At 39.2% G+C, this 21504-nt stretch overlaps 1 protein-coding gene across 3 annotated transcripts in view; it reads right to left on the bottom strand.

Annotated features, from left to right (window-relative positions):
- Positions 1-2083: 2083 nt before the first annotated feature.
- The window catches only part of LOC107850621 (WD repeat domain-containing protein 83), a 27304-nt gene continuing 7883 nt past the window's right edge, over positions 2084-21504 (bottom strand). Inside the window, exons 2-9 of one of the 3 annotated variants that reach the window (XR_001668678.2) lie at positions 8348-8450; positions 5830-5937; positions 4601-4710; positions 4384-4491; positions 4247-4292; positions 3894-4025; positions 2408-2632; positions 2084-2332 (exon numbers count right to left, since the gene is read on the bottom strand). Coding sequence is in view for 2 of the 3 variants with exons in the window: in XM_016695278.2 (XP_016550764.1) it covers positions 2549-2632; positions 3894-4025; positions 4247-4292; positions 4384-4491; positions 4601-4710; positions 5830-5937; positions 8348-8450 (691 nt within the window). In the remaining variant the exon portion in view is untranslated. Of the gene's footprint in view, positions 2633-3207; positions 3263-3893; positions 4026-4246; positions 4293-4383; positions 4492-4600; positions 4711-5829; positions 5938-8347; positions 8451-21504 lie in introns of all 3 variants that reach the window. The other 2 variants (XM_016695279.2, XM_016695278.2) reach the window with 2 other exon arrangements.

Below are 21504 nucleotides of genomic sequence, written 5' to 3' on the forward strand. Positions count from 1 at the left end.
CATTGAATAAATTGAAAAGATTTAGAAAAAAAATAAAGAAATTTGAAGGCATTTTTATCTTGACACATATTTATCTATGGATTATAATCCATGGATTACTAATCCCACCAAGTTGGGTGTATTAGTTATACAACCTATAATATCATATAGGGTGTATCACTAATCCATATATTAGTTATACATAGCTTCAAAATTACTACCAAATAATATAATAAGTAATCCCATCATTTAATCCATGGATTATCAAAATAATTCATCCTACCAAACGGATCCTGAGTATGTTGGTGTTGCTCCTTTTCAAAAGTCAAATCAATAATTTTACACTAACATTTATTTCATACTTATGTAATGTGAGAATATGATGGTGCTTTTCATGTAGTCGATCATATTATGCTAAATGTTTTTCAATCCACAAATTAAGTTATACGAATAGCTTTGATATTACCTCACTGATGTTGACCGAGATTTTTAAAGAAGACATTTAAACTTTGAATTCGACCTATTACCCCACAATTCTTACTTAATCCGTTGTAACCACACCATTTTGACCCTCTGCCTGTATACACGCGCCACAAGCGCGTGAAAGGGCTCGAATTTAATTGTTTTGACCAATCAAAAGTTGTCACGTGTAAAATAATTGATATATAATTTATATTCTTTTTTTAAAAAAAATAATATTTATTTATTTTATAAAATTATCTCTGCCCCCCCCCCCCCCCCCCCCCCCCCCCCAAACCCACTCACTCTTTCTTCTTCAACTCAATTCACCATTAAAGCTTCCATTGAAGCTTTTTTCAAAAAAAAAATAAAAAAATCATTCATTAAAGCTCCATTTTACAATTAAATCATATCATTTAACTGCCCACCATTTCTTCTTCAACACAATGTTTTCTTCCACACCATTAAAGCTCTTCAACACAATGTCACCATTAAAGCTCCTCCATTGAAGCTTTTTTTAAAAAAAAATCATTTCATTAAAGCTCCATTTTTCAGTTAAATCATATCATTTAACTATCTTTAAAACTCAATTCAATCATAAAACTATTTTTTTGAAGTGATTTGAACCAAAAAAAAAAAAAGAACGGGAATGCATGCTGACGGAGTGTGGGAGAGGATTGGGGGGGTTAAGGGGAGATGCTAATGGGGGTGAGGGTGTTGGATGGGGGATGGGGGTGCTAAATGGGGGTGGTGGTTGAGGGGAGCTGCTAATGCGAGGGGTGCTGGATGGGGTGGGTGGGGTGTTAAATTAAATAAAAAGGAATTTTTTATTAAAAAAAATAAGAAATTAAACGTAGTTGACACGTGGCAGCACCTGATTGGCGCGTGTCTTCACTCACTTTGTTGTGACTGAGATTTAGCGAAAAATGGTACGTTTGCAACGAAATAAAGAAAAATCGTGGGGTAATAGATCAATGTTAAAATTTAGGTGCCTTTTTTAAAATCTCAAACAAAATCAGTGGTGTAATTATTTATTTACTCTTGGATAAATTACAAGTCAAGGAAACAGATGATTATGTTGTTCTATACAGGCCCAGAAAAGGAAGCCCATGGGCCAATTTTTTATACAGGCCCATAAAAGGAAAGCCAAGGCCCAAAAGGATGGTATGAATTTTGAGTTTGCTATTTAACTATGATTAATTAACATGTATTTTACTTCATTTAAAGCACTTAACCATGATAAATTACATTAGTTTTCTTGTATACACTGAGTGCGGATAAATTTGCCAGCTTGCCCATCACTCTGAGACCACAATTCCTTGGATAAGCTATGCTTTCTAATAGGGTCACGAAGTTTCCAATTCCATGGGGGAAGAACTCGAAGGCATTGTGCCTATGAAACTGTGAAGTTTTATGATGGTGTTCATTATCAAAGATAGACCAAAAAAGTGATTAGCGGGCGTTATTTCTACCAATTCAACAACTATGCTTTCTGAGAGGGTCATAACTTGTTTAATCAAACAAGCATGTAGTGAAAATGATGTAATGAATAGACTCAACGCTTTGAAAGAAAATTTGGTGAATTACTCTTATTTTGATGCTTTAATCTTTTATTGTAAAACTCTCCTTAACGAGTTAGTTTTTCTCTGTCATATGTTAAGAAAACAGCAAATCAAGTTAATCATTGTCATTGCTGGAGCATCTATTTCTATATCTGGTCCGATGAATTAGGATATCGCCTCTCCATCTCTCATAACTGATGTAACTCGCGCTTGATTTGAATAATACATGATTCAAGCATCTTCTCTGAAATCTACATCACCCTATCTAACCACCACCCTCCCCAATTACATCCCGGGGGAGAGAGGAGGTGATATCAGAGTTTCAAAAAATTCTGTAACAATACAACAGACATATCAGAACCACATAAATAGAAATTCAAACTTGAAACGGAAAGAATCAAGCTCACCAACTTGCAAGTACAAACCCCAGATTGACACCTTTGTTACGACGAATCTGTTCTCTCATAAACTGCTGATTTGATTCGAGTACACAATTTTCTTCATGTACGATTATCAGGAAATGATCAGATGCCTTTTGGTTCCATATCTCATGCTTTCCAAACTCGGACTGTGCTATCTACAGAAGACGTCATCATGCAGTTTTCTTTCGGGTGATAACTCACGCTAGTTACCTGCAAGGGAGAAGCAACTATTTGATCTCTAGACGCCTTAACATTACCCCAAATTACATAGGTTTTTGTATCATTCCTAAAGCATACTTGATAGTGTGAACATGTAACACCTGAAAATCTAATGCACAAGGGGATCAAGAAATTATCAAACCGAACTGGAATATACTGATCAGCGAGAAGGTTAAGAGAGCAGTAATGCATGATTATATTTTGTATATAGAGAAGACGGGCTTTCTTTCTACTTCAGTAGGTGGGTTTGTCCCATTTTTAGTCGAGAACAACTTATTAACTTGTCCACCAGAAAACAACTCCAATGAAAAGTAAGATGGCACAAGGAATTAATGAAGATCGAAGAATAACCACGTATAGTGTATTTTATGCCAAATACATTCCATAATATACAGCATATTGCAACTGAACACTGTGTTACAGTTTGAAATGGAGCTAACTGAGGGCTATATGCAGGGGTAAACAGATTTAAAGGCCTTATCTGCAAAAGTATATATTGGATAAAGGACATTGGAAGCATTCAAATCTTCTATCTCTAAAGCCTTTTTTCTTTTCTTAATTTTTACCTTGCTCTGTTCTTTCTGAGCGGTCTATCTTAGGAAGTTGAACCAACACTTCAACCTGTTTCGATAAGCATAGCTTAAGTAAGAATATCTAAAACGTCAACAATATCATTAGTGAAGCATAATAGATAGGCTCTTTTTCAAATTTTAATAATTGCCTAACAAAATTATTTTAAACTTTTGAACTCTTAAATCCATTAATTAGAAAAATAAATAAGAAAAAGCAACAAATCACCTTTTCTCCTTAGCTAGCAACAAAGTTTATATTTTGAAATAACTGGGATGTCACTGGAAGGTGCTTTGTTGGTTTGAAGAATTCCAAAAAGTCTACAACTATGCCTCAACCCCAAACTCAAGATTGGATTGGCTATGAATCCTCATCAATTATATCTTTTCATTTAAGCTCATTTCAACGCAATATTATACTGAGATTTGAATTATCAAAAGAAACATTAATCCTCGAATGGGCTCTAACAAATTACTGGAAGTGAATGATTATGGTGAAGGTGAGAATGCAAGGCTATTTGGGATAACAGAAGTAAATAGCGCAAGAGAATAGAATAAGCCCCAATAAGCCCCGCTCAAGAGATTAAAATGATATTTCCTAACTAATCAGGTTTGGGATCCTCCAGAAAATGGAATATATTTTGCAGCTAGTCTGCTAGATGCATCTATAATAAATACTTTACCACTAAATCATGAGCTCGGAAGCTGGATACAACTGATGCATCAACCAGGTCCCAGAAGTATATATAGCCATCTTCCGAGCCACCAGCCACATGTGCATCACTGTTTGTAAGGCAGCAGTCTGTTTTGAAAGACTACAAGAAGAAAACAGTCAAACAGAATAGTTAGCGACCATTACACTGCTTTACCTGGAAAGTAGACAAAATAAAAGAAAAACAAAGAGATCCACCAAAGTGCCACAGCAGGGATCTTCTAGAAAACAGTTCCTATTTATTAATTTACTTTTTGTGACCGAGAAGAAATGATTGCTATAAGAACGATAGACCACCACTCAGAACCAGGTTTCCATCCTAACCTTGCAAATATGGCCCTTGTATTCTTGCAATAGTTCGCCACTAGACCTGTTGAAAGCAATTAGAAATAAGACGGCATGAATAACAAGGGCTACAAAAAGCAAAGGAAACAAGATGAAATACTTGCAAAAGAAATCACCTATCTAGAAGCCGAAGAGTTGAATCTAGGCAACTTGCTAATATACAGTTGCCATCATTTGAAAGAGAGATACAGTTGACAGGCTGACCCAAATTATCAGATAGCTCTCTACAGAGAACATATACAGTACATTAACTAACAATCCTCTTCAAATATTACATCCTGGAGCAGAAATGAGAAAGGAAATTAACGATTTTAACATATAGACAGTACATACCTACCAACTCTGATGTCAAATGTTCGAACAGTTCCATCAACACTTCCAGCAATTATCTCAGTTTTTGTGAGACAAATAGACATTACACTATCTAGAAAGGTATCAATGATCTGCAAATCAAACAAGACCAGCTCAAATCAGTTATTCGTTATAAGACCAAAAGAGAAAAAAAGCTCAAATCTTAGCCAGAATATAGAAGATAGCACCAAGGGCCTCATAATAGAGGAGGAAAATTGAAATTTCGCTCGACATCCCAAGTAGGCTTAATTCAGCAGTCTCAATTTTTCATGGAGTCAAACTCTCGCATGTATGTGTCAAATAAATGAACCCCCGTCTCGAATGTCCTCCAGATAAAGCGCAAGACAAGCATAAACACCCTCTTTAACTTCTATTATCATTATGACATGTATGGTTAGGTTCCATTTCTATTTGGTGGAATCTGGCATAACTTGGCCAAAAGTTTCTCATGGGCTCAATGTGCTCTATTCACGATGTTTCACTTACCAAATCTCTTTCTTTCCCCTCTTTCTCCAAGTTCATTTTCCTTGTTCTCATTTGATTACCGGTGGAGCTTTGACACTGAAAATAGTCCATTGATTGCAGCTTATATTAAATATTGCATTGAGTTTATCTCCCCTGTAATTTTTTCCTGTAGAGTCCTACCAGTCTATCGGAAACAGCCTTTCTACTTCTTTAGAGGTAGAGGTGTGGACTGCGTACATCTTACCCTCCCCAGACCTCACCTCACTATGTGGGAATACACTGGGTTTGTTGTTGTTGTCCTACAAGTTAAAGATCAAGTAGTTCTTCTCTTCCTTCTTCACCTGTAAGTTTTTCCTGTAGAGTCCTACCAGTTAAAGATCAAGTAGGTTTAGTTAAGTAGATCAGTTGAGGAACAGATTATTAACATAATCCAATGTGAAGATGAGTTCTGATATTTGTGACTTCCTATTAACTAGTTTCTGCAGTGCTAGGGGTATTGAAGTGGAAGAGAAAATACTCTTCCAAGGGAAGCAATGTATGGGTGTTCTGAGGTTCAATCATGGAACATGTCCTTCCTTTCGTCTGCCACTGCGTAAAAGATCAAAGCACCGTAAAAAGCGAACCCCTAAAAATTTATTTTATCAGATCTCAACTTATTTGGTTTAGCTCAAGTTCAATCCCAACATTTAGTGCTACTGAGAATGTCTACCCAGATAGATCTTGCAAATCAAAGGGAAGTTATTCACCTGAATTGGTTCAGTGCTGCGAGATTTGCAATCCCAAACACGCAATGATTTATCATATCCTGCCGATACTACAACAGAAGCATACTCATTAAACTTCACAGCATTCACCTGACAGACATGGAAGAGGGAACTGTTTAAAAAGCAGTGGATGCACTGCCGAATCATTTAGATGCAAGATAGAACTGTTATAGATAATGTTTTAAAATCAAGATACTAGCTTCTAGCAGCACCCACCATAAATCGTCACTATTTAAATACCGAATAGCTCTTTCTCTTACAAGTACTCTGAGCTACATAAGGTATACAGTAGCGTTAACTGGACATCTATGGCTGAAATTTTTTGTGCATTAAATGGTCATACTTTAAGATACACCCTTGTGGTAGGGTCCTTCCCTGGACACCGCGCATAGCGGTAGATTTAGTGCACCGGGCTGCCCTTTTTACATTAAGAAAGTGAAAAGAACAGTTACCATAACTTTGACGAGATATTTAAAATGGCAACACACAGACAAAGGAATTTGGTTCAGTTTTGGACCCAACAGAACAGAAAACATATTCTTTCAGACTTTAGTAGCAAGAAATCTGACATGCCACTGGAAGGTTCAGAAAAGGCTACAGAAAGATGACATCCAAGGCCCCAATCACAAAGGAAATGCCAAAAAGGAAAGCTGTGATCATAATCGAAACAAATCCAGGCCAGATTAATGCTACAATTACAAATCAATAGTAGAAGTTCAGATTTATTTTAACTTCATCTAGAACTAGAAAAATGTAGTCGTCGTTGATTGAGGCATAATTGTAGTAAGCACAAAAGAAACAATTCACTTGGTTAAACCCAAAGATGAGGCTTTTAAACATCCATAAAAGAGAAACAGAGCTTTACGAGAACATATACATTTTCTTTTTAATGAGGTATGTAAACTCAAAAAACATACATATGAACTACAAAGTCTCAAAAATGTAATAGTTATAAAGCAGAAGGATTTCACATAGAGGACACTAGTATCTTGACTCTTCTAGGCAAACAAGACATGGAATTTGTAATTTTTTTGCTACAAATAGCAAACAACAACATACCCAGTGTGATCCTACAAGTGGGGTCTGGGGAGGGTTTGATACAGTTAGCAAACAGATATCACATAACAGAGGTAATCGTCAATTTTTTTTATTGGGAGATAAAGGATGACAAAATAGCTATAGCTCCAACACCTTCAAGTTTACAGTTAAATATAAACCAGAACACCTAAGAGAATTTCTAGTCAACCATTTAACACAATACTGGGTTTCTTTCCACTCATATACACATTCTACAATGATATGTAGGGAAGCTTAAGACTATCAAACAACACAGCATACATTTGTAGATGTTTTGTCCTCTTGACTAGTTTTTGTTGTCTATGTACTATGCCAAATTAGGATTTCACATTTTTATTTACAGCACATTCTAACCAGAGCAAGAGGAAATTCTGATTTAGATCAAGAATGATTAAGGCTTCAATCCTAAATAGCACCACATTATATGTGATCCAGTTCTGAAAGTTTACACAGAAAAATGAAATTGAAATTTCAAGTTAATATTGCAGCATCACAAACATAACAAGATACAAGCATATCAAAGCACACACAAAAAGTGGAGTCTTATAAACAGTAAGATAAATTTACACCTAGGCCATGAACCTTGACATTTTACCACCTGTTTACATTGAATAATTTGAAGAACAAAAAGACTATCAAGAACTCTGACACCATATTTGACATCGGCATCTTTTATTTTGACGCAAATTTTATTAGAGCTTCTGCTTTTCCCCTTTCCAATATTTTCTACAACTAAGTTTCCCTGTTCGGACATCTCTTTGAATGAAGAAACTTATAACAAGAATTATTGTTTTGATAGGTTAGGTGAAGAAACTATTACAACACGACAAGGATAGTGATTCGCATTTCCAGTGGCCATGCTTACTTTTAACTTTTTAACTATTCATACTAAGCCTATCTACACTACCGCCATTACCGCTGACGATTGGGCCTCAAAACATTTTATTTGGAAGGAATGCTTTCACAAGCGGTAGAAAGAGACCATGTTCGATACTCACCTAGATAGACAACCAGTCAACCTCGATACCCTTAACGTAACGCAGCCCACTAAGCATTGTCATGGGCCATCACTCTTCAGTATTCACTGCTAGAAATTAACACAACCTTGTATGACTAATCCTATCATCATTAATTCACCATCACCACTCCAACACTACCTAGTATAGCTTTAGTGCCAACCTATATTTCCTGAAGCTGCTGCAGCCCCTCCCCCCTTTTAGAGATTTCTTTGTAAGGTACTTTTCCAAAGATTGTTTCAATAGTTATAAACTGATACTTTCTCACAAAATGTTTCTGAAAAAGATCTGTCTCCATATAGTCTTTACCAACTGATTTGAGCAGACCTTTGTGTATTATACTCGCTACAAATTTCCAATGAAACTTTCTTTTCATTCTGAATTTAGGAGTAAGAATTTGTATCAACCTCACTATCATGGCCACGAAATTTGCGAATTACATGACCTGTTGAGACATCCCAATAAAATACTTGTCGATCGCCACCACATGAACAAAGTTTTGAATTGTCCCTACAATATTAACAGTAGAAGCATGCGAGCCATCAAAAGTTTGTATCATTAAAAGGACTTTGGAATCAGGCCAAAACAATGATAAAATAAAGCGTAGGGTCTAAATTCTAGGGATCTGAACACTTGGTTATACAAAAGGAAACAATATCCAATATAAACATATAAATGCATACACGATGTGTCGTTATTTTTCACAAGGCATGATATTTTACTATTTACTACTCTTTAACTTTGTTCTTTGCATTGGCGTTTCCACTTTTTTAATTTGTATATTGACTTTAACCTTTTCATTCATTGTTAAAGGCAAGTGTATAGCACTTAGAGGTTTAAGCTTTACAAGGTTCTAGTAGAAAGTCTCTGGGTAACAAAAGGTTCAAGCTCGTCTTTTGGAGTAGGAACCTTGGATGCACACATTCATTTTGGAGCAAGTTTAATGATATTCTGGTTTCTCACTTGGAAATGGAAGGAAAATCAGATTTTGGAAAGATGCTTGGTGGGGGAACTCTCCTTTAAAAGACATGTTTCCTAGACTTACAGCATATCTCCTCAGCATAATGCTGAGAGAGCGGAGTTCTCTACTGCTCAAGGGTGGGATCTCTTTCTGAGAAGAAACTTGAATGATTGGGATTAACAAGGTACATGTTAAATTCTACATTGCTTGGTAACACTTCTCTGAACCAACCAAAGATTGATTCCATTACCTAGAGGGGTAAACAGAAAGGTAATTTTTCAGTCCAATAATGCTACAAGTTGCTATCCACTTATGACTATACAGATTTTTGGCCATGGAAGAAGATTTGGCACAACAAGTGCCCCTGAAATTATCTTGTTTCACTTGATTAGTCGTTCGTGGTTAGAGAAGCCTTAACCACTCAAGCAAACCTTCAAGAATGTCTTGCATCGTAAGGTATCCAACTTTGTAATAGATGCCCCTTTGCAAAGAACATCCTGAGGATGTCGGTCATCTATTCTTGCATTGTAAGGTCTAACTCACATGCAGTGGGGCTTTTTCATTGGTATTGGGAGTAGCACTATAGTTCTGATTGACAAGACCTAAGGAGGAGTTAATGATAAGTTAGAGGTTTGGCGACAAACCTCAAACCTTGCAGTCTAAAGGGTTTTAGGTTGAGCAGGACCAAGATGGAATACTTAGAGTGCAAGTTTAGTGATTTGACGAATGAGCCTGACTTGGTAGCGAAGCTGGATTCCCAAGCCATTCAGGAGAGAGATAGTTTCACGTGTCTTGGATCTATGATAGAGGGGAATGGAGAAACTGGCAAGGATGTCACACATCATACTGGTGCAGAGTGGATGAAATGGAGGCTCGCCTCTAAAGTTTTGTGTAATAAGAAGGTACCTCCTAAACTTAAAGGCAAGTTCTACAGAGTGGCAGTCTGTTATAGACTCGTTCATGGGTAAGGTTTATGCAAGGTAGGGCCCTCAAGCTGAAAAGGAAAGAAACGGCAAAGAGGATCTGTAGATTTTGCAACCTTCAGATTTTATGGGCATTAAAAATAGATAGTAGTTTAGTTTTACTAGAATTCTTATTTTAAATAGATTTTTCCATGTTAGTAGTTTCTTAGTTTCCTTAAATATCTGGTAATAGGATTCTATATAAGGAGGGAAAGTAATAGACGAAAGACTGGAATTTACATCAAAAATAACAAGAGATCGGTCTCTCTCCAATGAGTCCTAAGGTTGTAGGCTCCTTTTTAACGAACCTATTGTTTATTAAAAATTGGCCGCTCACGAAATAAGAATAAGGAGAAGGATCTGTTAACAGACTTCTCAGTGAATCGTCCGGTGACAAGATCCATATCTCGTGGTCGTAACAACTTGGTACCATAGCCAAACACCATAGGCGATCCAAGTAAACGTGAAGGGTTACAGGCTCTCCTTCAAGAGGCGCAGCCTGTGAATGAAGCACGGATTGCGGAACCAGTGGCACAATCTGAATCAAGAATGGTTGCTCAATTGGAACAATCTAAATCAAGGATGGTTTCTCAATTGGAACAATTATCGTTACAGTTCCAGGAGTTCATTGTGGGGTTTAGCAAGTGAGTAGCAATACTGGTAAACAACCCTACAAACTCGAAAATAGGTCCAATCAATTGGCGGGAAATAATCTGGTGCCAAGATACACAAAACTGGATTTCCCTACCTTTGATGAATCCGAGGACCCATTAATTTGGCTACACCGATGTGAGATATTCTTCTCCGATCAGAGAACAAATGAAGCTGATAAGGTGGAATTGGCCGCATTCCATCTTCTAGGTGAGGCACAATTATGGTATCATCAGGTTGAACAAGATAATCAGTTACTTGACTGGTCGGAATTCAAAGAATATTGTACTCTCAGGTTTGGGCCTCCATTGGGAAGTAATACATTAGGCGATTTGGTTAACTTGAAACAAACGGGCTCAGTTGAAGAATACCAGCGGCGATTTCAAGAACTGTTAGCCAGGGCAAGCAAGTATGTTCGCATACACCAAGAAGTTAGTCTCTTCACTTCCGGCCTTATTGATTCTATTCGTCTTGATGTGGAGATGCAGATTCCACCAGATTTGGGTCATGTCATGAATTTAGCCCGTGCATTTGAGAAGAAACAGAAGGTAATTCGGGCAACATCCTCTCGAAAAGAGAATTGGCGAGGGACTAAAGGCTATTTGAATACTGCTGCAACTTCAACAATTCCAACTCCTAAGAGCAGCAACACGCTAAGTTGTATTAGTGAATCGAAACTTGTAAGTTCATCCGCTCCTTTCATAAAAAAATTGACAAGGGCTGAAATGGCGGAGAGAAGGGCGAAGGGATTGTGTTATAATTGTGATGAACTATATTCAATTGGGCATCAATGTAAAAAGTTTTTTTGGTTGGAAGTAGTTGATCCAGATGATGAAAATCCTGACCAGAAAGATGTACAAGAACCTGAAATTTCTTTGCATGCCATCACGGGACAAAAGTGCAAGAACAATGCAATTACGAGCACTCATGAAGGGTCAAGCATTGTTGAGTTTGGTTAATTCGGGCAACACACAAAATTTCATCAGTTGCACAGCAGCCCAACGCCTGGGGATGCAAGTACAACCGGGGACAGGTGCCAATGTTTTAGTTGCTAATGGAGAAAAAGTTTACAGCAAAGGGATTTGCCCTGCAATGTCTTAGGCTTTTAAAGCTGACTTATTTGTTATTCCCTTAGATGGCTTTCATATTGTTCTAGGGGTAATATAGTTACAAGCTTTGGGCCCCATCCTCTGAGACTTTGCTTCACTCACAATGAGTTTTACTTCAGATGGACAACAGGTCGTCTTTCAACAACAACAACAGTATATTCCCACATCGTGGGGTCTGGGGAGGGTAGAATGTACGCAATCCATACCACTACCTCCAAAGAAGTAGAGAGGCTGTTTCATGGACAACAAACCAGATCAAAATTGAAGCTTCATTTATTGCATGATTCAGATGAGCACTACTCCAAATTGGAACAACTCTTGGCTGAATTTTTTGAGTTATTCCAAGAACCTACAAGGCTGCCTCCTACGAGAAATTGTGACCATCGTATTTGTTTGTTACCTGGTTCCAACCCAGTGGTGGTCTGGTCATTCCGCTATCCTCATTTACAAAAGGATAAGATAGAAAAATAGTGTTAAGAGATGTTACAGCAAGGGATCATCCGGCCGAGTAAACAAGGGATGTTTATTGGTTCGTAAACATAATGGAACTTGGCGTTTTTGTGTTGATTATCGCGAGCTAAATGCCAAGACGGTGAAGGATAAATTTCCAATTCCCGTGGTGGATGAATTATTAGATGAATTACATGATTCTACATACTTCACAAAGTTGGATTTGAAATCTGGCTATCTGATACAATGCTAAGTGTGTATCAAGAGATTCCAACCAACACAAGAATAACAAGATGAACAACAAAGTGCTAGTGAATCGAAAATGGCCACACACGGCTTCACTAGGCTTGCAACACTTGTTTGAACTAGAAAAGTGAGTTTAACAACAAAGATAATATTGCTAGTGAATCGAAAGAGCCCCACACGGCTTCACTAGACTTTTATATTCAACAACACGATGTTAACAAAATTAACAAAGAAAGAGATAGAAACTTGACACACAATATTCATTAATCTAAGAACCCTAACAAGAGAAAGAACCCCAAGACTAATAAATATCAATACCAGGTTCTTACTTGGACCAAGAGGAACTCAAAGAACCCCAAGAACCTAGTTTCTAGCCAACATACAACACTAGTATCACTCTACTAGTGAGAATTTGGTTTTGGCCTCTCCAAATGAGAAAGAGAAGTCAAAAAAATTACAAGTCTTTTGTTTCTTGAATAATAGGAATCAACTAAAGCAAGACTAGCCCTATTACATGGCTTGTAAGTCACTTAGAAAAGGAGGAACAAAGACCAAAATACCCTTGGCATTTAAGTGGGTGGGTTTGGGGTTTCTTGGTGGGCTTCTTCACATTTTATTAAATATAGGCCCTTAGATGGGCTCACAAGGGCCTCACACATGGCCAAGGATGTGAACAAGGCTTGGAGTCGTTGCAACTCACGTGCTTGGATTCGTGTGAAAGGTCTCGAGCTAGGAGTTCCCGTATCGTCCTCTCCATCTTGAAGGGAATTTTTCCTCAAATTCGAATCATTGTCATCCTCCACTGTTTCGACCCGAGAGAGATCACACACGTTGAAAGTGTTGTGCACTTGATATTTCGGGGGTAGATCAATCTTGTAGGCATTGTCGTTAATCCTTTCTAATACTTGGAACGGTCCATCACCCCGTGGCATCAAGTTAGCATTCCTTTGAGACGGGAATCTATCCTTCCTTAGGTGCACCCACACCCAATCTCCCGGTTCAAGAATGAGCTTTCTTCTTCCTTTGTTGGCTCGCCTCGCAACTTCTTGGTTTTTCTTCTCCAACCGCAACCTCACCTTCTAATGTAGCTTCTTCATGGCCTCGGCCCGTTTGGTTCCATCTAAGCTTATCACAAGATCACTTAGCAAAGGGGTTAAATCCAAAGGGGTGAGGGGGTTGATGTCGTATACACACTCAAAGGGTGTCAACCCCATGCTCGAGTGTATAACCCAATTATAAGCAAACTTAATCAACGGTAAGTGATCCTCCCAAGAAGTCATTTTTCCTTTAACCATGGACCGTAGCATAGACCCTAAGGTCCTATTTACTGCTTCCGTTTGGGCATCGGTTTGTGGGTGACATGAAGTCGAAAAGAACAACTTAGTACCGAGTCTACCCCACATGGACTTCCAAAAGTGGCTTAAGAATTTAGAATCCCTATCACTCACTATGGTCCTCGGAACACCATGAAGTTTTACAACATTATCAACAAACAAAAAGGCTACACTAGGTGCATCATCACATTTAGAACAAGGAATAAAGTGAGCCATCTTGGAAAACCAATCCACCAGGACAAAAATACTATCCCGCCCCCTTCTAGTCCTCGCCAATCCCAACACGAAGTCTATTGATATGTCAAGCCAAGGACGCAAAGGGGTGGATAATGGGGTGTACAACCCGTAAGGTTGGAGCCGTGACTTGGCTCCTTTGCACTCAACACATTGGCAGCAAATCTGGGCCACATCCTTGTGCATTCTAGGCCAATAAAATTGTTCTTCCAAAATTCCGAGGGTCTTCTCGACCCCAAAATGGCCCATTAGACCGCCATTGTGTGCTTCCCTCACAAATAATTCTCCTCACGAACTTGAGGGAACACACAATCGTCTACCCTTAAATAAGTATCCATCAAATTTGGTATAAGGATGGGAACCCCTATCCGTAACCCACCTATCCCTATCCAACTCTTCACTTTCCCTATAGATAGGAGCGAAGTGAGGGTCCTCGGGATATAAAGACTTGAGGCTTTCAAACCCCATCAACTTAGACGACAAAATAGACACAAGCACATGTTTTAGAGACAAAGCATGGGCAACCACATTGTCTTTACCTTTCTTGTATTGAATAACATAAGGGAAAGTTTCAAGAAATTCAATCCATTTGGCATGCCGCCGGTTAAGCTTGTCTTGTGCCCGTAGATGCTTCAAGGATTCATGATCCGTTCGGATCACGAATTCTTTAGGCCACAAATAATGTTGCCAAGTGGCCAAGGCTCTAATCAAGGCATACAACTCTAAATCATACGTAGAGTAGTTTAGAGTTGCTTCTTTGAGCTTTTCGCTAAAGTAGGCAATAGGCTTCATTTCTTGCATTAAAACCGCGCCTATGCCGACTTTGCTAGCATCACATTCGACCTCAAAAATATAGTCAAAATTCGGCAATTATAGCAAAGGGGCCGAGATAAGCATAGCTTTCAAGTCCTCGAAGGCCTTAGCTTGTTCATCTCCCCACTTGAAAGGCCGATCCTTTTTAATCACTTCGGTTAAGGGAGCAGCAATGGTGCTAAATCCTTTGACAAAACGTCTATAAAAACTAGCCAACCCGTGGAAGCTTCTCACTTCACCTATGGTTTTGGGAGTTGGCCAATTTTTAATGGCGTCAATCTTAGATTCATCCACTTCGACCCCTCTTGAGCTCACCACAAACCCAAGAAATACAACCTCATGGACACCAAAAGAACACTTTTCTAGATTAGCATATAAATTCTCCTTTCAGAGAACATCAAACACACATTGTAAATGCTTTACATGCTCATCTAAAGATTTACTATACACCAACACATCATCAAAGTAAACAACAACAAACTTTCCGATAAATGGCTTCATCACATGATTCATTAGCCTCATGAAAGTACTTGGAGCGTTTGTTAGGCCGAATGGCATAACCATCCATTCATAGAGACCAAATTTGGTCTTGAAGGCGATTTTCCATTCATCACCCGGTTGTATACGAAATTGGTGATAGTCACTCCTCAAATCAATCTTAGAAAACAAACACGAACCACTCAATTCATCAAGCAGATCATCTAACCTAGGAATAGGGTGACGATATTTTACCGTTATCTTGTTAATGGCTCGACAATCAATGCACATACGCCAAGTCCCATCTTTCTTAGGAGCTAGTAGCACCGAGACCACACAAGGGCTCATACTCTCCTTGATATACCCCTTGTTGAGGAGTACCTCAACTTGGCGTTGCAATTCCTTGGTATCCGTCGGGTTGCTCCTATAAGCCAGTTTGTTGAGCAATTATGAACCCAGTACAAAATCTATTCGGTGCTCAATTCCCCGAAGTGGGGGCAATCCTTGCGGTAATTCTTTTGGGAAGACATCCTCGTAATCCTGCAAAACATGAGAAATAGGAGGAGAAATAGAAATGTTAGTGGCGTTAGTATTAAAACAATGAGCCAAGAGGAGCATTGAAGTGTCCTCGTCATGATCCACAAATAGTTCTTTCCTCCTAGCTATCATCACTACACTTCCTTGCCCCTTAGAAATTAGGAGCCCCTCGGTTTCCCCTACTACCTCACTCTCGGGTTCCCCTCTTTTCCCCTCACTCTCAGCCTTCTTTCCCTTTTCCCTCAATTCTCACATCTTTTGGTGTAATTCATTCACTTGGGAAGGCAATAATGAATGAAGAGCGACCTTGCGGCCATCCTTCTCAAGTGTATACCGATTGGACCTTACATCATGTTTGGTCGACCTATCATATTGTCAAGGCCTTCCTAACAACAAGTGACAAGCTTGCATTGGTATCGCATCACAAAGCACCTCGTCATGGTAGTTGGCAACCTTAAAATGTATCACACATTGCCTTGTGACCTTTAACTCGCCGCATTCAATCAACCATTGCAACTTGTAAGGACTAGTGTGAGGTGTAGTCGGCAATTTCAAGAAGTTCACCATTGCAACACTAACCACATTCGCACAACTTCCACTATCTATCACCATAGTGCACACACTTCCCTTCACAAGACATTTAGTATGGAATAAACTCTCCCGTTGGCTAGGATCATCTATCGCCTTACTAATCATGGCACGCCTCACTACAAAGTTTGGAACCACGCACTCCCCTTCTTGCGGATAAGCATCCTCACAATGTCCAAATATGCACACTTCATACCCATGTCCCATCCTTACAATGCAACTCGTGTTGCTCGCGTTTTCTTTGAGCATGTTGTTCGGCTGCATGGGATACCCGAATCAATTACTTGTGACAGAGATGTGGTTTTTACAAGCACTTTTTGGAGAGAACTGTTTCGTCTAAGTGGCACAAAGTTAGAATTCTCGTCAGCGTATCATCCTCAAACTGACGGCCAAACGGAAGTTGTGAATCATATTATTGAAATGTATTTGCATTGCTTGATTGGAGATTATCCAAAGAAATGGGTTGACTAGCTGCCTTGCGCAGAATATTGCTATAATAATTCCTTTCATACCGCATTGCAACCAACTCCTTTTAAGGTTGTCTATGGTCGAGATCCTCCTCGTCTATTGTCCTATGAAGCTGGTTCTTCACGGGTAGAGGCTGTTGACAATGCATTGCTGGATCGTGATTAAGTTTTGTGTGACATTCGCAGCAAGTTGCAACAATCTCAGGTTAGAATGAAAGAATATTATGACAAAAGTCACCGAGAGGCTGCATTTGAACCAGGTTCACTAGTTTGGCTTCGTTTACATCTTTATCGTCAAAAATCTGTTAGGGGTCATTTGCGCCATAAGCTTGCACCTCGGTTCTTTGGGCCTTTTCCTGTGTTACGTCGAATAGGGGAAGTTGCGTATCAGTTACGACTACCCAGCGAGAGCAAGTTGTATAATGTGTTTCATGTATCCCACCTCAAGGCTTTTAAGGTTGTGGCACCAACAGTTCCTCCGACTCTGCCGCCAATAAAGGATGGTCGTGTGGTTTCTATGCCTTGTTTTGTTCTACGTGCTCGACTTAATCGAGGAACTTGGGAACTTTTAGTGCACTGGTGTGGATTTGAACAGTCAAATGCTACGTGGGAGGATGTTGCACATATTCGTGATGCCTATCCACACTTTGAGCTTAAGGACAAGCTCTTCTTAGAGGAAGGGGGTAATGTTATAGACTCGTTCATGGGTAAGGTTTATGCAAGGCGGGGCCCTCAAGCTGAGAAGGAAAGAAACGGCAAAAAGGATCTGTAGATTTTGCAACCTTCAAAGTTTGTGGGCATTAAAAGTAAATAGTAGTTTAGTTTTACTAGAATTCTTATTTTAAATAGATTTTTCCATATTAGTAGTTTCTTAGTTTACCTAAATATCTTGTAATAAGATTTTATATAAGGAGGGAAGTAATAGACGAAAGACTGGAATTTACATCAAAAATAACAAGAGATCTGGGTCTCTCTCTAACGAGTCCTAAGGTTGTAGACTCCCTTTTAACGAGCCTATTGTTTATTAAAAATTGGTCGCTCACGAAATAAGAATAAGGAGAAGGATCTGTTAAGCACAGACTTCTCAGTGAATCGTCCGGTGACAAGATCCATATCTCGTGGTCATAACAACTTGGAACCAAAGCCAAACACCATGGGCGATCCAAGTAAACGTGAAGGGTTACAGGCTCTCCTTCAAGAGTCGCAGGCTGCGAATGAAGCACGGATTGCGAAACCAGTGGCACAATCTGAATTAAGAATGGTTGCTCAATTGGAACAATCTGAATCAAGGATGGTTTCTCAATTGGAACAATTATCGTTACAGTTGGAGGAGTTCATTGTGGGGTTTAGCAAGAACCAAGGAAGAGATTCTGAGGCTAGAGTAAGTAGCAATACAGGTAAACAACCCTACAAACTCGAAAATAAGTCCAATCAATTGGCGGGAAATAATCTGGTGCCAAGATACACTAAACTGGATTTCCTTACCTTTGATGGATCCGAGGACCCATTAATTTAGCTATATTGATGTGAGAAATTCCTCTCCAATCAAAGAACAAATGAAGCTGATAAGGTGGGATTGGCCGCATTCCATCTTCTACGTGAGGCACAATTATGGTATCATCAGGTTGAACAAGATAATCAGTCACTTGACTGGTCGGAATTCAAAGAGTATTGTACTCTCTGGTTTGGGCCTCCGTTGGGAAGTAATCTATTGGGCGATTTGGTTAACTTGAAACAAACGGGCTCAGTTGAAGAATACCAGTGCCGATTTCAAGAACTGTTAGCCAGGGCAAGCATGTTAGCATAGACCAACAAGTTAGTCTCTTCATTGCCGGCCTGATTGATTCTATTCGTCTTGATGTGGAGATGCAAATTCCATCAGATTTGGGTCATGCCATGAATTTAGCCCGTGCATTTGAGAAGAAACAGAAGGTAATTCGGGTAACATCCTCTCGAAAAGAGAATTGACAAGGGACTAAAGGCTATTTGAATACTACTGCAACTTCAACAGTTCCAACTCCAAAGAGCAGCAACGCGCTAAGTGGTATTAGTGAATCGAAAGTTGTAAGTTCATCCGCTCCTTTTATAAAAAAATTGACAAGGGCTGAAATGGCGGAGAGAAGGGCGAAGGGATTCTGTTATAATTGTGATGAACTATATTCAATTGGGCATCAATGTAAAAAGTTGTTATGGTTGGAAGTAGCTGATCCAGATGATGAAAATCCTGGCCAGAAAAATGTGCAAGAACCTGAAATTTTTTTGCATGCCATCACGGGACAAAAGTGCAAGAACAATGCAATTACGAGCACTCATGAAGAGTCAAGCATTGTTGAGTTTGGTTGATTCGGGCAACACACACAATTTCATCAGTTGCACAGCATCCCAACGCTTGGGGATGCAAGTACAATCGGGGACAGGTGCCAATGTTTCAGTTGCTAATGGAGAAAAAGTTTACAGCAAAGGGATTTGCCCTACAATGTCTTTCAATATTGATAATCAGGCTATTAAAGCCGACTTCTTTGTTATTCCCTTAGATGGCTTTCACATTGTTCTAGGGGTAATATGGTTACAAGCTTTGGGCCCCATCCTCTAGGACTTTGCTTCACTCACAATGAGTTTTACTTCAGATGGACAACAGGTCGTCTTTCATGGACAACAAACCAGCTCAAAATTGAAGCTTCATTTATTGCATGATTCAAATAAGCACCACTCCAAATTGGAACAACTCTTGGCTAAATTTTTTGACTTATTCCAAGAACCTACAACGCTGCCTCCTATGAGAAATTGTGACCATCGCATTTGTTTGTTACCTGGTTCTAACCCAGTGGTGGTCTGGCCATACCGCTATCCTAATTTACAAAAGGATGAGCTAGAAAAACAGTGTGAAGAGATGTTACAGCAAGGGATCATCCGGCCAAGTAAATCACCATTCTCATCCCTAATTTGATTGGTCCGTAAACATGATGGAACTTGGCGTTTTTATGTTGATTATCGCGAGCTCAATGCCAAGACGGTGAAGGATAAATTTCCAATTCCTGTGGTGGATGAATTATTAGATGAATTACACGGTTCTACATACTTCACAAAGTTGGATTTGAAATCTGGCCATCATCAGGTCCGCACGGATCCTCTGGATATTGAGAAGACAGCTTTTCATATGCATCATGGCCAAACGCACCATCAACGTTTCAGGCACTTATGAACGAGGTATTTAAACCCTATTTGCGTCAGTTTGTGTTGGTTTTCTTTGACGATATTTTAATATTTAGCAAGACATGGGACAATCATCTCTCACATGTACGTATAATTTTTGAGTTATTACGTGCTCATAACCTATATCTCAAGAAGTCCAAATGCACTTTTGGTGAGAGACAAGTAGTATATCTTGGTCATGTGGTGTCTGAAACAAGCGTGGCAGTAGATGCAAGCAAAGTTCAAGTCATCACTGATTGGCCTCAACCACAGTCCATCACTACCTTGCGCGGATTCTTGGGCTTAGCAGGTTATTACCGCAAGTTCATAAAGAATTACAGTCAATTATCAGCCCCTTTATACAACATGCTTAAAAAGAACTTATTCTAGTGGGATGATGTAGCATTGGCTTCTTTCTGCACCCTCAAAGAAGCACTTGCAAATGCTCCAGTTTACCAACTGCCAAATTTTGATAAGCAGTTTATAATTGAGTGTGATGCCTCCGAAAGTGGTATAGGAGCAGTGTTGCAACAAGATAGCCATCCTATTGCCTTTTTCAGTATACAATTGGCCATGCGACACTTTAAATCGGCTGCCTATGAGAGTGAATTGAATAGCTTAGCCAAGGCAGTTCAACATTGGCGTCCTTATCTTTGGGGCAGAGCCTTCGTGATTTGCACAGACCATTATAGCCTTAAATACTTGTTGGAGCAACGGCCACTCACCCCAACAACATTAAATTATGATACAAGTCAAATGGCCACCTTAATTTTTGAAGACATGATTGGAGGTCATCATTTAAAGGCTCAAGACTTGGTCACCCCGAGGGCACAAGAATATGCAAGGAAAACCCGTTTTGAGCACAAGCAAGGCCGTGTGTGGAAGATTGCTTGGAGCATCGAAGACTTGAGGACTCACGATTTTGGACAACACTTAATGGGTCATGATTTGGTCATCTTCATTAAGGGTATTTTGGTCACTTCATTGGGTCCAAATGCACTCCATGGCCACCCCACCTTTTAAGGGCATTGTTGTCATTTTGCCTTGTCTTGTAATAGAATATAAATAGAACATTTTAGGTCTTTTTCTCATTAGTTGTTCATTAATGTAAGACTTGGAACATGAAACACCTTTAGTTGTAGGGCTTGGAATAGCCACCACACCGAAATGAGGGCAACAAGTGTGGATATCACTTGTGTTGCAATGTTGGCTTGAGACGGTGGTGTTTAGAGGAGGTAAAGTTCCTCTTGTGTCAACGTAGGAGTTAGGTTAACCGTTGTGTGTAGTGTTAAGGGTCCAAGATTATCATATTCTTGGATTCTTAAGATTATACCAACCAAGGTCTAACTATCTATCCATTTTGTTTATGTTGTAATTGTTTGTTTGTGTTCTTGCAATTCAAATCCGTGACTTGTTGTTCTTGTTCCATTGTTGTTGTTCTTCATCTTGTTGTTGTTAACATAGTTTGTTGTTAGCTGTTTTTAGGTGATAAACACATCAATACATTGTGTTTTTGTTGTTGTTTGTTGAATCCGAGTGTGGT

This window comes from Capsicum annuum, chromosome 12 (genome assembly GCF_002878395.1).
Source record: "Capsicum annuum cultivar UCD-10X-F1 chromosome 12, UCD10Xv1.1, whole genome shotgun sequence".
NCBI classification, from domain to species: Eukaryota; Viridiplantae; Streptophyta; class Magnoliopsida; order Solanales; family Solanaceae; genus Capsicum; species Capsicum annuum.